The sequence below is a fragment of the Brachionichthys hirsutus genome, unplaced genomic scaffold (genome assembly GCF_040956055.1).
Source record: "Brachionichthys hirsutus isolate HB-005 unplaced genomic scaffold, CSIRO-AGI_Bhir_v1 contig_1329, whole genome shotgun sequence".
Lineage (NCBI taxonomy): Eukaryota > Metazoa > Chordata > Actinopteri > Lophiiformes > Brachionichthyidae > Brachionichthys > Brachionichthys hirsutus.
Window position 1 is genome coordinate 55,001 of NW_027180597.1, and position 17,243 is coordinate 72,243.

At 43.2% G+C, this 17,243-nt stretch overlaps 1 protein-coding gene and 1 non-coding gene across 2 annotated transcripts; one reads left to right on the forward strand and one right to left on the reverse strand.

The window, feature by feature from the left end:
* The first annotated feature begins 477 nt into the window (after window positions 1-477).
* trnas-aga (transfer RNA serine (anticodon AGA)) lies at window positions 478-559 on the forward strand. Its single transcript has one exon. It is a non-coding gene; the product is annotated as a tRNA-Ser (tRNA).
* Window positions 560-6,746: 6,187 nt separating this feature from the next.
* Window positions 6,747-9,085, reverse strand: LOC137916087 (uncharacterized). Its single transcript, XM_068759210.1, is given in 7 exon segments — window positions 6,747-7,728; window positions 7,827-7,910; window positions 7,913-7,993; window positions 8,077-8,159; window positions 8,162-8,192; window positions 8,298-8,394; window positions 8,800-9,085. Coding segments are annotated over 7 exon segments (1,179 nt in total). The 5' UTR covers window positions 9,033-9,085; the 3' UTR covers window positions 6,747-7,158.
* Window positions 9,086-17,243: the final 8,158 nt, after the last annotated feature.

Below are 17,243 nucleotides of genomic sequence, written 5' to 3' on the forward strand. Positions count from 1 at the left end.
TTCAAGTCCAAGACCAGAAAATCCAGAATGTGGACTCGTCGCTGGAGAGGTGACAGTTTCCCTGCAGAGCACTGCTCATGTCCCCTGAGCAAGGCACAGCACTGTCACCCAAGGGCTCAGCCCTTACCATGCATGTTACGGGCCCATATATATACACATGTGTGTACACAGACTCGTGAATTAAACATAGAAGCAGATACAACTGAACTCAGGACAGTACCATTGAAAAAAAAGTCATTCTTTCATTTTGGGAACCGTTTTGCCCGTTTCCTGGTCGTAGGTCGTGCTGGAGCCGATCCCAGCAGTCAACGAACAAGAGGCGGGGCACACCCTGGACAAGCCGCCAGTCCATCGCAGGGCATTGTAGGGAATTTCCATATTAGATGGCCTAACAGAATTAAAAAAATATACCCAGAAATAACGCATTTCAGAGCAAGGAGAGGATGTTGTTCAGTGAACAAGATCCAGAGGTAGGAAGTTGTTGTGGCTGAGTGGTTAAGGCGATGGACTAGAAATCCATTGGGGTCTCCCCGCGCAGGCTCGAATCCTGCCGACGATGTCTCCCTTTTTACATAATACTTTTCAAGGTCGCAATGGGAACCGAGTTTCACCGGTTCAAGTCCAAGACCAGACATAAATCCAGAATCTGGACTCGTCGCTGGAGAGGTGCCAGTTTCCCTCCAGAGCACTGCTGATGTCCCCTGAGCAAGGCACAGCACTGTCACCCAAGGCCTTACCATGCATGTTACGGGCCCATATATGTACACATGTGTGTACACAGACTCGTGAATTAAACATAGAAGCAGATACAACTGAACTCAGGACAGTACCATTGAAAAAAAAGTCATTCTTTCATTTTGGGAACCGTTTTGCCCGTTTCCTGGTCGCAGGTCGTGCTGGAGCCTATCCCAGCAGTCAACGAGAGAGAGGCGGGGCACACCCTGGACAAGCCGCCAGTCCATCGCAGGGCATTGTAGGGAATTTCCATATTAGATGGCCTCACAGAATTAAAAAAATATACCCAGAAATAACGCATTTCAGAGGAAGGAGAGGATGTTGTTCAGTGAACAAGATCCAGAGGTCAGAAGTTGTTGTGGCCGACTGGTTAAGGCGATGGACTAGAAACCCATTGGGGTCTCCCCGCGCAGGCTCGGATCCTGCCGGCAACGTCTCACATTTTACATAATCATTTTCAAGGTCGCAATGGGAACCGAGGTTCACCGGTTCAAGTCCTCGACCAGGCATCAATCCAGAATGTGGATTCATTTCTCTCTTTTTGTTGTGTGTTGTGAACTCGGAGTACAAGGACAATTAAAAGCTTTCTTCTTCTTTCTTCTAAAATTTAAATGTGTTAGAGAAGAAATATTAGATAAAGGACTTTCTGCATTGTTGGCAGCTTTGTATAATAACTGTCAAATAATTTGTTTGACAACTTTTGTGTAAAGCTTATACTCACCAACATTACAAAAATATGACCTATAACGGATGGTTTTGTTTTCCATAAAATGTCGGAGAATTCATATTTAATAAAATAAGGATAAAGTTGTACCATACAACTGTGTTCTTTCCGAAATATCATATCAGAAGCACGACAGTGAGCCGTTCGCAGGAAAATTCAATATTTACTCTCCATTTTACCGGCAGCGTGTGCCAAATATTTTTATTTGCTTTTGACAGATGTTTTCTTAGTGATGTGACATTTAGCAACCAAATAATACTTGTATAGAAATGTGAGATCACTCTTTAATTTTAGTTACACTATAATGAGAAAGCTGACCTGCAGAGATCAAATGTAAAAGCTGTAAAGGCTTATGTCTGCCTCCTATCAGTCCCAGTATGGTGTTATCATACTCCAGTGTGTTCCATTGGTTAGCCATTTGTCCTGCTGATAAATCCCCTGCAGCCGGCTCTCTACAGATGTAGACTCATATCACTGTTCAAACAGGGTCCCTATGTTCAAAGTCACACTTGAACTTGAATTTTCTCCCCAAATATTACATGTTTAGGTCCAGATGAAATTTCTTGCAGAGTGACATTTGTGTTTAAGTATTGTGTCACAGATTGTGTCACGCAACCCAGGCTCAAGGCTTGATTCCGTAGATGACTAAAATAGCCCTTTAGCATTGGCTCACAGTATGTACTATTACATATGTGCATTAAATATGTATGCTGTTAGGAATACAGTGGTATATTCTTATATTGCTACTAACATGTAAACATTACTTTTCTGTCTCAGCAATGTTGGGACTTTGATTGGTCATGTTATCTCAATTTGAATATTAGAGCTATTTGAGACACTTTCGCGCGTCTGACCCCTGATGGGGGGGGTTTCTCTGAATGGGTAGCGATTTTTGTTTTGTTTTGTATTCTCGGCTGTCAGTCAATCCCATCGTGCTTTCCTAAAACCTGCAGTATTTTCAGCAAACACTTGCATGATCATTGTGCATAAAAAGTGCCTGTGTCTAACTTTATGAACGTTTAAAACCTGGGTTTGAAACCAAAGAGTCCCACATACAGATTCTGTTACAGTAATTTGAGGACATGCGTAACGACCGCAGCCGTGAGCGTTTTGTTCTTGTGTTTTTTGTTCAGTGTGTGTGAGCGCTCTGTCGCCAGCCCCATCTCCGACCACGTGGCAGTCCCCGCCTCCTGAAGGTCAGATGGTCCTCGGCAGCTGATTGAGCCAGCCGGCTTAAGACGCGCGCTCTCCAGGCTTCCTTCGCCTCTGCACTTTGTGATGCTGCTTGAGAGAAAACGGTGACCGTTTAGACGAGAGACTGATTTTCTGTGTGAAAGGTATTGAGTGTGTGGCACTGGATTTTAGTTAATGGGTTTGGGTGTGCGTTTCTCGTTCACAACGCGATACATGTCAACAGGACCGGACCAGGTTATATTGGGGCCCTGAGCAGAATAAAGACAAGGGGGCCTTGCTACCTGGAGGTAGACTGGCTCCTCTCGAGCCATCAGCCCATGCACATTCTGTATTTCCCGCATGCAGCTCTGAATCTGTATGTGTTGCTGCCTTCTCAGGGAGAATCTGCCCTGCAGGATGAAGTGATTAGTGTTCGCTTCCAGCAGACAGGCTGTCTCTTGCAGACCTGCCACGAGTACAGGAAATGAACCCATGGCAATGGAGTGTTACATGAAATGCAACGGCAGTGCTTCAGCAGCTTGCATTAGCTTCTCTGCGTCTGAGCAGAAGGCTCAGCTGTAAGCCGCTGTCATCTGTGAGGTAAAATGTGTCATCGCTTCACGTTGTCATTACTGAACACACATTTTGTGTTCCAAAAAATATGTTGTTGATTTGTAGCGTAGTCAGCACTCGGTGACTTTTGTTTTGATGCTTATTATGTGGTCAATCATCCGTTCACATGCTTTAAAGACATGATTTGTGTCATTTAAAAAACATTTTTGCCACTTTGAAGTGATTGTCAGTCAACACAGACAGTAATCACAGGACTTGACTTTGACTTGAGTTTACCCCCAGAAGGCCGCGTCAGCTGGGGGCATGTTTCTCTGTGGTTCAGTTTAAGCTGAGTGTGTGTGTGTGTGTGTGTGTGTGGAGGAGTGTGTTACATTTGTACTCGATTTTAGAGCTTCCTTGAAGGCAACTTATACAACTGGAATTTGGAAACGTGACGGGAGACTATTAGAAACTTTGATGTTTCCACCTTCATTTTTGCCTGTGCTGTGGATCTGACATTCTTTGTTGCCTCTGGTAACTGAGGATCACAATCTGTCTCTCCTAGCCCAAGGCTAAGCCACCTTGAATGAACACAAGAGTGTAGCCTGCTATCTGCGTGTGACTGCACACTGGAATGTGTGCGTCATAGGCCTCATACCCCAGCAGCCTTTTGTTTGCACCTACGTACACTCAGATTGTGATGCAACTCGGTAACGGCTGACTGGATCCTTATAAGACAGGAAGTTTGGAATGTTTTTCTTTGGGCTGTTCTTGTCTTGATATTGAGCTTGAGCAAGTTGATGCCCATGACATGATTAATTCCTTTTTCTCTTTGAACTGACTCGCTAGGTTTCATTGGATCATTTTGAATTCAGAAGAAGAACCACAAGTTATGCAAAATGAAATATAGTAAAAAAAAAAACTGAAACTCACCGCTAGAAGTGTGAAGACAGGCATTAGCAGGTGAATGAGTGCATCAGTTTGTCTTTTATCCATGACCGGCGATAGACAGATGTTGTTTGTTGCTATGACGGCGGTGATGACTCACTTTCCCCAGCAGAATAATTCATAAAGTGCCTCAAATATTAAGGCTTTGGCCGCCTCCTCTTCTTCCGCTTGCTTTTTTTTCCCGTTAATCATTTGTGTCAGCTGACCAATGAACATGTGACTGCTAGTAATGTGACACCAGCTGACCCCACGCCCAGCAACAACATTAGAACTCCCTTTCACATGAGCCACGCTAAGTGTCTCTTGCTGCCTTGGCCTCTTGTTTGCTTTCCGCCTTGCACTGAATGCTTGTTTGATCAGCTGGAACGGGCCGATTTCTCAGTACAGTCTCACTGTTGTGAAGCTGAAGGTGAGCGAATTCAAAAGGTGAAAAATGCTTCTGTTATCGAGTCGAATGCAGATTTACCTCTATTTCTCTTGAGTAATGTTGTGGGTGGACTGGTTCCAGTTGACTCTCAAAGTTCCAACTGTAAAAGCCACATTTACATTTAAGAGGCAACTTGCCGGTGTAGATTTAGCAGCTCTGAGAGTAGTATTCTGACGCCTGCTGAAGGGTTTATCCAAATCCAAATGCAAAGGTGAGAACGGTTTCATCGTAGCATGATTGATCTGGCTCTAATTTAAGCTTGAACTTTGACATCCAGAGCTAGGCTCATTTCATACTCATACCTTCGAGGGAGACTTTGACCTGAAGCCTGCCTTTGTCACGACTTAAGCCACAATAACCAATAAAAAAAACTATTCAGTTCAGAAAGCAGAGCAGTTTCGCCAATAGCGGGAAAAGTAAAGTAAAAGATCAGTGGCAATAATGAATGCAAGTCCCACTTCGTATCTCTCCACTGAGCTACATATTTAAACAGAACAGTGGAGAGCTCGTCTCTTCACTCGGAGAACAACAGTTACAGAATAACCTACAGTTTTAACATCTAGTAAAGAAAACTCCTAAGGGTAAAGATGTCTCTTCACAAAAGCAGCAACTGATTTACTAAAACCTTTACATGCATATGTTTAATAACAACAATATTTGCACACATGCTCGTGGTGAACTGACTGAGGTTCCTGAAGAAACCGGAATCATTGACCAGAAAGTGAGAAAACCTGCTTCAGCAGATGTCTTTCGGTTTCAGTACGACAGCTGTTAACCGCACCCTTTCGGGTTTGCTGAAGTGAAACGATGTCAGAGGCTGTCATGGTTTACTTTAACCGACCACATAAATACTAAATAATTGAATTGGAATTACAAAGCAGCACCTGAGGCGCTGTATTACAGCACTGCTCGTTTGGTCAGACATTCTTTGGTTGCAAAAAATCTAGTGGAGAGATTTAAACTGCACTCAATAGAACAAAGACGTAAAGGTCAGCAAAGAACTCATTTTAGAGCTGATCCAGAAAAGGGGGACGATTCAGGATTATTTTCCCCGTTTTTGTTTAACATCATGTAACGTTCCCCTCAAACTCTATTAGGCAACTTGTTGTTGTACATCCATTCCAAGAATATCTATTGTTAAACACAATAGGTGATATTATGTCACTGATACAAAGCATGGGAAACACAGAGCAGAAACTACATCAGTGCTGCATCTGAAAACCTGATCTAATCAGCTCTACAACAGAGACCCGGGGGGGGGGGGCTCTGTCATCACAACCTCTGGAGCTTAAAAGGGACAACTTACACACAGAATGAGACCACATTGTCATTAGAATAAAGGCCTGAGGAGAAAGATCCGTTCCGCAGTTAGCCAATTCTCTTCATTCTAGGGCAAAACCACGAACAATATTTACCGACCTATTTCTGCAGGGAAGCACAAACTTTAACAGTCTCAAGTAAGACACATTGGAAAGTCCCACAGACATAGAATAATGCTGCAAGAAAGGCAGACCTCCTCCTTAGAACAGCAAGGTTGCTTTGCCACATGAGAAATAAGGAGTTTATGCGCTGTCTGTGTCGGTTCTCAGTCATCCAGGTCAGGGTAAATCACGACGAGCAAAAAAGAAGAGTCAACCGGGCTTGCTCAAGTTAGATCGAAGACGTTTCGCCTCTCATCCAAGAAGGTTCTTCAGTTCTGAGAGACTGGTAGAGAGTTTAGATACTTATACTCTTGCTGGAGCAGAAAACCAAGAATCGACGAAGGGACTGAATTCACCAAGGCAATCAGACTCCCCGGGGTTATTAGCATTTCCTTTATGAATGCTAATGCTCCCCGGCAGCCATGAAACCTGACTAATGAACCCCCTGGAGTCATGAGCATCCATAAGGTGAAGGGTTGTTGTTTTGCTGGGATGTTAATGACTTTTCCTTTAAGACTAATTGTCTTTATCTGAAATTATTAGCAGTTGAAACTTAATGTTTTGTCCAATGTTAAATTTGACAAATCAACCATCCGTAAAAACTGAACTATTGATTGTCCATTACTATCGTGGAACATTTTGTCTTGTCATTAATTATTAGGGGAGAAGCCCCATAAGCTGCATAGCTGAACAATTTATGAGAAACAGTCATGTAATACTGTATCTCTTTTCATAAGCAGTTGTAATGATTTAACCGGAGACCAAATGCAATGCAAATTTTTTAATGCAGTATATAATTAGACTACGTAGAGAGCGCACAAATAAGAAAGCCTTTTTTTACATGCAGAAACATACAATGACTCTGAAGAATACAAATAAATATAGATATTTGAATGATCGGCCCCATCCCCTCTTAAATCGACATCCTGAATTCCGCCCACATTTCATTTTGAACGAGTGAAAGATTCGTCATCAATCTTAAATCCTCTTGTGGCGCAGAGGTACAGACCTGCTGTAAGGGATCAGGTGCTTCCCTTTCACCTAATCCGAGTGGGTTCAAGGGTGCTCTACGCTACTAGCAAGCATTATGTGCTTATCTGCAGCCATTAAATACTACACGTTAGCTTGCGCGTGCATATGTACGTGGATATCTAAAACTTAATGGTCGGGGCTTGTATTCAGACACTGATTAGCTGGGGGAAAAGTTCATTAGCAAAAATGTCGTCCCAGGCGTTCTCTGAGCACAGAGGAGAGGACATGTCGCTGAACGGGGAGGGGGACCCTTCGTATCCAGAGTCACTGTACGTTTCCGTCACACGGGCTTCTTTATCCGGTCCGATCCGGCCGAGGGTAGGGGAGGGGGCTCCCGGGAACAGGCCATCCACCTCGCCGTCACGGTGACAGCTGGGGATGACCACTTCCTCCGGCTCGTCTTTGATGCAGACCGTCTCCTCCTCGACCACCACGATGGTCGTGGGAAAGGCGTCCTCATCCGCGTCGCCCTCGGAGTCGCTGCGCTGCTCATCGCGCACCTTCTCCACGGGCTTCGTGTAGATGTGGTCAAAGTGGATCAGTTCATTAAGGGCCTCCAGCTTAACTGATGGGGACCCCAGAGCCGCAGGTGCGGCGGCAGGTACTGGGCCCCCCCCGCCGACCAGCTGCACCTGCGGCTCCTGACACTCCTGTTCACAAGATCCAAGGAACAGCTCTGGGTCAAGGATTTCCAGAATGCCCAGGAGCAAATCAGACTGGTGGAGGAGAGGGAGCGAAGCAGAGGTTAGCCGAGTGACCCACGTCCCTAGAGACACAATTTAAAACCCGGAAGGGCACGTTGTAAGAGAACCACCTCATTGTCTGTAGAGTCAGCACCATCTGTAACCATTGAGAAGTCTTCAGACTTGGGGACTGCTGGGCCTGCACCTGCTGCGGAGGCACACGTAGCCTGAGTGCTGCGGACTCAGAAGACCCGATCCCCAAAACCGCTTCATTCCCGGTGGACAACAGACTGTGGACCTGCGGTGGACAGAACGGCGAGTAAAGGTCACTTCACTCGACGGCTTCCGTCTCCAAGCAGGAACGCGCCGCGCTGATCTCACCTCGTCTTTCGTGTCAACACTGTCCAAACAAAGTCTCTGTCTCAGCTCCTCGTTCTCTGTCAGCAGGCCGCTTGTCTTTTCCGGAGCAGCCTGTTTTCAATGTGAAGTTTCTGATTCTGTGGGGGGGGGGGGGGGGGGGGGTATACAAGTACTTGAAGCAGACCGTAGGGACAGAAATATGTGAAGGACATGAATCCTAGCTGCCAAATATAATGCGTCACCTCCAGTTCCAAGTCCAAGACTTGCTGCTCCAGTTCCCCCATTTTGGCCTTCTTCCTGTCTCTGGCCGTCTGGGCTGCGACTCTGTTCTTCAGCTTCCTGTCGGGTCGAACATTAAACTGTTCAACACGCAGAGTCTGACTCACGCCTGAGCGTCAGTCAGCGGCCATGTTGCTGCCACGCAGGCAAACCAGGATATCAGTGTCCGCTGCGTGGGAGGACCCACGCACGGTCACGCACAGCAGCGGGTTCAAAGTCCGGCAGGCGTTCAGTGAAGACAGTTCCGGAATGTTACGGTTAGTTACCCACTTTTAGAGACCCTAGTTGTCTGAATGTCATAAAATATAAATGAGCAACGGCCGCGCCCCAAATCGTGACTGTGGTCCGACAAACGGACATTATTTTAGGGCGTGTCCCCGGCGGCACCGCGCTGAACTGCGGCCGACTTTACGCGTAAAAACGGAGCGTTTTAAACGCAGAGATGTTTGGTGAGAACCAACCAACCTGCGGAGCGACTTCTCCTCCGGGCTCAAGTGCGTGAGTCTCTGCCTCTTCCGGATCGGAGGCCCCGGAGAACAGTTGGAGTCTGAATCCGACGACGCCGGGCTGGACACCGACGGCAGCACGACGGAGATGGGCCGGCTGAAGCCGCTCTGCGAGCTCTGCTTCCCGGATATGAGGAGCAGCTTGTGGGTCCCCCCGGCTCCGGCTCCGGCCCCGGCTGTTACCACCACCATGTTGCTAAACTCCGGCTGATCGCAGGGACGCTTCCTCGCTCGCTCCACGACCCGCAACTCCCGACTGTGGAACTCAGTGGGCTGCGCCCGCGAGCGTTTTTACATCGTGGTGAAAGCTGATAGGCTCCGAGACGTTCTGACGCAATCACTTCACGACCGGTGATTGGTCGTCGTGCCGACGTCATTGGGTGACACGCCCCTTTGCAATATTCAGGCGTAGTTTCTTTCCCGTTCAAGAGTTCTTCTTGTTCCACGTAAACAATCACTCGCAGATCCTCTTATTGTCTGTTTTGTTCTTCTAATGTGAAGCTTTGATGGATTAAACTGTGATTCTTTAATTATATCACTGATTTCAGTTTTGTTCGATCCACAGTACTCATAATAAGTACACGATGAGAGTATGGAGAAGAAAAATAACAGCTGTCTGTGATTTGGACTGTCAGCAGTATACTGCACTGGGAACTATGTTTGTTTTTTATTGGTCAAAGATCATTTCAGACTTCATTCAAAATCAAGACATAATGCTAAAATAGAATAGTCGGTGTTTTTGACAAGGTTGTTCTTATTCATGTTTATTTACCTTGGTTTTATGGTTTCAAGACGCTTTCAGTTGGTTATCTTGAGTAATTTCAGGCTCCCTGCCATTTGTCTCGTAGAGTATTGTATCCTCATTCTTTTCCTTGAATGAAAAAACCCATTAAAAACTAAACTAGCCTGACCAATCTGACAGCATTCCATGAAAGGCTCCTCCTGGGTATGGTTGTATCTATTAAAGGATTTTGATTATATGTTGTAGAGGCAGCAAAGGAAGATCAAGGATGGGGTTTATTTAGTTCTTTTACAATTGTGAAATGGGGAATTAATTCTTATTCAGCATTATTTAAATAGGTTTTACTTCAAAATGTTTTTTTCTGAATTTATTTTTGAGTTCAAGAGGAATTAAATACACACCTTTGTATGTTTGCAACTTTCAAAGTAATGATTGTTTGTTTGTTTTTTCAAATTCAAACTATTCCTTTTGTAGAAATATTTATTTTAGATTAAATTATTTCATTTTATGATGAACATAAATTACAAACTTCGTTATGGCTTAGAAAATAAGCTTTTGAGGCTTTTTGCAGTATAATAATACCATCCGCATACAACGGTTTCCTTAATTTAATAGCATATGGCTAAAGCAGCAGGACAAATTTTATATTATAAAATAAGTATTGTTCATGTAGTATAGATTCATTTATTCAAACATGATTAAAACATAAAATTTACTACTTTGATTTAATAAAGATTTGTATAATAATAAATGTTATGTAAAGACAGTCTAAATGATTTGAAAAGGAAATAATAAATACCAAGGTTAGTATTGAGAATACTGCAAAATAACAGGATGTGATGGCAGAATAATCACATTGCTGCTCAGCTTTGAATAAACAAGAAGTGAGAAGAACAAGTTCCCATCTGCTCCGGTGAGGACTTCATGAATGAAAGACTTCAGAGGACAGTTTACCTTGATAATTAGACTGAACTACAAGAATGTGTGCTGCAATAGTCACAATAAAGCCCTTCAGAAGGCTTTGAGAATTTTGTCAGCAAACAGAAATCCATTCGTTCAGATAAAGATGTTCTCCCCAAATATAAAATACAACCCATAAGAAATACTTTAAGTTCCCAAGCTTGCACTCCATGTGAAACTCCTTTATGTCCTAAATCAGGAATTCCCATTCTTTCCCTATCGGACAAATATTATTTACAGCTTGTTGCCCCCCCCCCCCCCCCCCCCTTGGACAACAGTTCAAGCAAACACTGGCCTGTTCGTGCAGCTTTACTGGTATTACAGCATCTGTGAAAGTAATAGCAGTTGTAACAATGGTGCAATAAAAATAAACAATACCTTTCCCATAGTTCCTTATGTCACTAAAGAGATGAATGACGGGAGTCACCTCTCTGCCATAAAATGAAACGGTTGTTTGGAGATCCCCCATTATGAGTGACTGAAGCCTCTTCTTTCATATCATCTGTTCAGTGGTGAAAAGTAACCGAGTAGGATCAATAAGTATGATTGTACATTGAGTTTTTTACGAGCAACAGGGAAAAAGTTCACCAGCAATTCACACCCACAATGACACCCTTACCAGCTGTCATATTGAAGCGATGAGATCATAATTGCAACATTAATTATAATCAAACATTTTAGATTATGAAATAGGCAGTGACAAACAGCCAGCGGATTGTTCCTTCAGTTATAGCCAGTGGCTGTCTTTAATTTAACTGTGTGTTGGAACAGCAAAGACAAAATGACTGCTTTCCATTTACATTCTCTTTACATCTAAAATGCAAATCATGTGTTCAGCTTTTCACAAGATCTTAATGGCCTCACACCACCCGTAGAACCGAATGTCGTATGTAAGTACTTAATGAAAAGTTTATATGGGTGTCACCACACAATGCACTGCAGGCACAAACGGTTGCTGCTGATTGAATACAATGACAGACAGGAATATTTTAAGTAGCAGCTGAACTTCATAGGCTGGTGCTGCTTGACTGGTTTAAGGGATTCAGAGTGAATTGACAATAGCTAAGGTAGACCTTGAAGTATGTGGTATATTGAATAGACTTTGACTTGCCTGTCAAACTGTAAATACCTGATTGTTACCAGAATCCAAATGCTTTACATACTTTTTTTGTCCTTTTTTTAAAAGCTTTTAAGAATTAAAGTGTCAGAAAGTTTCAAGTGGAATTAGATGTGTTTGTGCTTCTCATTAATAAAAAGTTGAGCATTCTTCATGTGGATTTAAAGAGAACTTCAGGATTGCTTATGCAAAAGATTTAGATTAATGTCTGTCCTCAGTTTCAACCTGAGTCAGTCGATGAAATATTGAAGAGTACTGAACAACTGCAATTACAGTTGTGTAGATGATCACAATCTAGTGGGCTACTGTTAATGATAAATAACTCTGCAACTCAAATATATATATTTTACTATTGTTCTAAATTAACATGTCAAACAAAGTAGCCATAAGGAAGGAATTCATTCAGATATGATCAAAGTGAGTATGTATTTTACGAGTTCGTAGTTTGGAATCTATTGACAAAAAAAGTACACTATTTCGTAGCTGATGTTCATGCAGTATTTAGATTGACTACATCAAATTGATGGACAATTAAACTGAGAGAAATTAAGAATTGTTAATGACTGGGAACATAAACAAAAAATATTCATTAGGAGAGATAAAGTTTCTACAGCTGTCTCTATTCATCTTCACGCGAACAGAAAATAAATTAATATTCATATCAGTCCCTTAAAGTTCTTTTTTGAAATAATGACATTTCTCAAGGGGATTTTATTTATTTATACAGTATCAGAAATTCATTGAGTCAATTTGCTTACTGTATTTGTATGTATTTAGATATGCAACATAATACAAACTAACATTATTCACACAGTCAATATTAAATCATTGTTTACACATCCTGGAGTCGGATCAGCTTCCCTGGAAACACTGAGAGGAACTGTGTTCAGAGCTAAACATATAGTCTGCTAGCTGCAAGGCTCGTCTGAACTAGTCCTTCAACACACACACACACACACAAAGTGTACTTAGATGTACTCATGTAACAGAAGTGGGGATCCTCCCTGGAGCTAAGGGTTGGAGTCTGTCATTAAGGAGGGTGGATCCAAAACCACAATTCAAAATGGGTCAATCCCACAAAAATCCCTTTTATGTTTGTCTTGAAGTTCTTTTCTCAACCAAGTCTCCTGTAGAAAAGTGACGCTAATCAGAATCAGAATACTTTATTCATCCAATAGGGAAACTGCTTAAAGAGCAATCGCTTTAATTAATGGGAGACGTTTGCTTTAATTGAATATTTCTCAGATCATTCGCGCTCTGCCCGCAATATTTCCACAGCCAAGGGAAATGCTGTAAAACATCCCCGACGGTTTTATTTAAGTCGTGCGTCATACTGTGAGCGTGACATTTTTCTGTCCAACCACCCATCCCGTAATAACACTTGATTCTGTTTGTTGAATGACTCACATCGCCCCGAGTGACATGGCAATCTATTATTAGTTCGCTAATGTTTTCTGCTAACAGTTAAATAAGAGCATGTTATGAAACCAACATTGAAATGTTATTTGTGTTGCGTGTTTTGGTTTGTTTTCCTGGCTAACAGGAGATAATGAAGGGAACCCTCAGACCGCATCACACTCCTTCTGATCTTACGCTGCGCTCCACAGTATTTTCTCTTAATTCTCCCCTTACACTGACGCTGTTATTAGATTGCAGCTCCAGCTTTCATGCCGTGCATAAGAGCCAAATGCTCATGCATGTTTAATTACAGGTTGCTGTCAGGACTACCAGGACTTGTTTTCTAGGAAAGGCTTGGCTTGTAAACAGTAACGCCCATGTGTACTCACTGCAGATGTATTCAGCGAAGCTGGGCTGGACAATAAGGGGTCGGCAGGGTCACACCCTGGGACAACAGCCAGCTGCACGGGGCGGGGGGGTGGACTGTTCAGCATGGTCCATCCACTGGGGTGTTTGTTTGGCTTGACGTTTTCCCAAACAAGGTCAAGTCATTTTTGTTATTTCTCCATTAACAATTTTCTCCAGACATGATTAATGGTTAATTTCCTACTATCATAATGAATGTTGAAATTCACAAATATTTGTCTCTTTGTGGCGTCACACATCAAAAGCAGTCCTGCTGACATGTCATCTTAACACTGAATGATGATGCTGCAATAGCTCTTTGAAGCTGTTCACTCCTCCAAGTCAGTTTGTTCTATATTTGAATGTGTGTCCAAGCCAGAGGACAGATAAGATAATACACCACTTTGAAAAAATATTTTCTGGGTAAAAGGGCAGATGGCGCTCGCACACACACACACACACACACACCATTCTTTGTTCTTGGTAGCATATAGTATATCACCATGCTCAAATAACAAATAATTTTTTTCAATGCCCTAATTTTTTTAATCCGTCTATCATACAGTTCCTGCACCAAAGGACATTTAAAATTTAATGAGGAGGCTTCTCAATTCTGGAAATAGTTTATGGAGGGCTTGTTAACTGTGCGCTCCATAATTGTCTTAGGGTCTCTGCAATCAGTCGCCCAGATAAGCCACGCTTTGTTGGTACGGCGAGCTGACGTAGCGGCCTTTTTGTGTGATGGGCCACATTTCTCTCATCCTACTGGCAGACAAACAACACCGCCCTTTGATGAGGGCAGCAGTGCTCAGATACAGAGAGGCAAGGTCCTGCTCAGATACAGAGAGGCAAGATCCTGCAACAGCCCTCAGCGTCCGGGGGCTGCTGCAGAGATTTATGGCTGTCACTTGACCTTTACTTTGAAAGATCTCATTGGTTCCAATATGATGCAACATTGATCTGATGCAACACAAAGAAAGAAGGCACTCGGCCTAAAATGATGAAATCATCCTTCATCAAAATCTGCATCTGTTGCTTCTTTCTCTTGAGGAGTTAAAGTCAGATGTGCTCGATGCATATATCCGCAAGCAAGACTGTTGAAAGACGGGATTTTAACTCCCCCTCATTTCCCAGCTGTCTTGTCTGACTTGTTCTGCCTGTGCAGAAGTCAAGTGTCTTAGTGCCCTCTGGTGTTCGTAGGAGCCAACCTATACTCACTAAAACGGTCTTCACTGACTGAGCGCTGTCGCTGTATAACAAGGTGTCACAGGTGATTTTGCACATACACCTTTTCCCGCTAATTCTCAGACATTGTGAGCCAAGAAGCAAAACGTATTTTCCAGTTGTGATGAGCCGAGCTGTCTGCACACAACCTTTTTTCAGCATAATAAAATTCTTGATCTGGTCTTATTGCTGAGCAAGTTCATTCTGCCTCTGGCTGTTTTGAACTGATCCTGGGAGCTGGTGGTTTGCAAAGTGTCCATTGCGCTGCTTATCTTTTGTATCCAGGCGGGTATCTGGATTGCTGTCAAAATGTAATGGGATCTAAATTAGACCAAGAGCCATCTTCGGATTAGATTTTTTTTTTTCCCCCATCAAGATCCATTCAGCAGTTTCTCCGTTATCCTGCTAAGAAACAGACGACCAGACAAACGGCATCAACATCACATCCTCCTTGGTGGAAGTGAAAACCCAATGTGGCAGAAGATTGGGTCGCACAAAACGTAGCCTAAAAACAACACACGCTGAAAAAGCTGCTAAATACTGTGAAAACGGCATGCTGCATGCAAATGTCAGAATGCAGAGTGGAAGTGAGTCAGGAAGGCAAGTGCTGCTGGGCTGCTGGTCACAGTCAAGCTGCACAGACTGCAAGGCTCCTGGAGCAAAGAGTCATTCAGGATTTTGAGCTAAATAAATGGAATAACAGAAACGCTGGTACATCAATGTTTCCAGTCTTTTTTGTGGTACACTGATAAAAGTCACGACTTAAATGCAGTGTTAACAGTTGAGTGGAAGCATGACGATCAGTGAGACGCTGTCCTGCGGCATCGGCATCTATAGCTCCTGTTTCCAGCCTTGTTTCCTCAACCACGTTCCATCATTGAGCCTCAAGGCAAAGCGCACTCACTCCTACCGTTTGATCAGTTCCTGAGATTCTTTTTCTCTCTTTACGTTGTTATATTTTTGGGAGTCCCGCTCCATCTTCAACGTATAGGCGCTTTGCTTTTTAGCAAGTACAGCAAAGCTCAGCATGTTTGCTTAAATCTTCTCTTTTTTTTGGTCTTGTTTCTTTCTCTCTGTGTCTGGAATAAATTCCATCCATCCATCCAGCCCTTTGAGGACGTGTTCCCGCCTGTGTGAGTGGAGCGACATCATATTCCACCCACCCTCCTTACTCCTCGGAGCAGATTAGGAGCGCTGGAGAGGACTGCGATGGCTTTGAATTCGCCAAAGCCCCTTACCCCTGGGAACAAACCTGTTCATGCAAGCCTCAAATGTACAGGTGCCTCGTTTCAAAAGGCTCCAGCCCTCCTCGCTTTCTCCCTCTCACTCTTTTGCCTCTCTTATTCCCCCCCCCCCCCCCTTATGACTGCAACTTTACCCCTCGACCCAACTAGAGGGCTATTGAAATACCTTCCTCTGGTCTAGTCTGCACTTCAAAGTCGACTTTCACCCTCAAGCCAGATCCGAGGAGGCAGTCGGAGCAGGAAAGTGTTCAAGCCCTGAGTAGTTAAGACTTCAAAGTGTCTCACGTTCAGCTTTTTGAAAGTTAGAGAACACTTTTCATGTGTCCGCTGTAATTATAGTTATTAGAATTTTCTGAATAAAGTTTGAATGAAATTTGCTCGTAAAGTAATTCTTATTTGTCCACTGGAAGCGGACATTTATTTCTCTTGTATTAAAAAAAAGTCCACGTTAACGCGACAGCATTACATTTTCAAAGATACTCGACACTGTTGTTGGGTAAACAAATTCCCAACAAAAGTTGACCGTTGACTTGTTGTTGTGTAAATAGCCCCTCAGCGTGTTGGGCTTGATCATGTCCGCAGGTACCTTTTGCTATCAAATACAAAAGGTTTCACTTTATCATCTAAGATGTACAAAGGAAAAAGTTCTACTAAAACTACACTATTAAGCTTCGGGAGATAACTGTGTATTTAAGTACCGTATTTACTTTCATGACATGTTGGAGTTGACTGTGACTCGCTTGGTTTATAGAAATCTAATGTAAAAGTATCATTCTGCATTCTCTGACTCCCACCTTCAAAGCTCAGCGCAGTCAAGGGCTCAAGGGCTTGAATTAATCCTGTCAGATATTTATAATGAACTGATTTGATCAAACATATTGTCATTAATAGTAGTGTGATCAAGGCATTAACAAATTACATTTTCAAACCTAGCATTTACCCCCTTTTTTTTGCTGCTGTGGCTTCAAGTGGCTTTGGGTAAATCTGCAGTGTGTTTCCTGTGGTTTTTAACCAACTGCTGACTTAATGCATTTTAAATAAACCCTCAGTAGCAGGGTTGATGCAAATGTGTCTCAGAGCCTCAGACTAATTACCTGCCACGAAACTAAATGGCTTCCAGGGAGAGTAAAAAAGAGTTTTGAGGCATTTCTCATGCAGTACTCGTACTCCGACTTCGCTGAAGTGTCCTGGGACGTCAGAGCAATGGACACTTTGCAAAGCACCAGCTCCCAGGATCAGTTCAAAACAGCCAGAGGCAGAATGAACTTGCTCAGCAATAAGACCAGATCAAGAATTTTATTATGCTGAAAAAA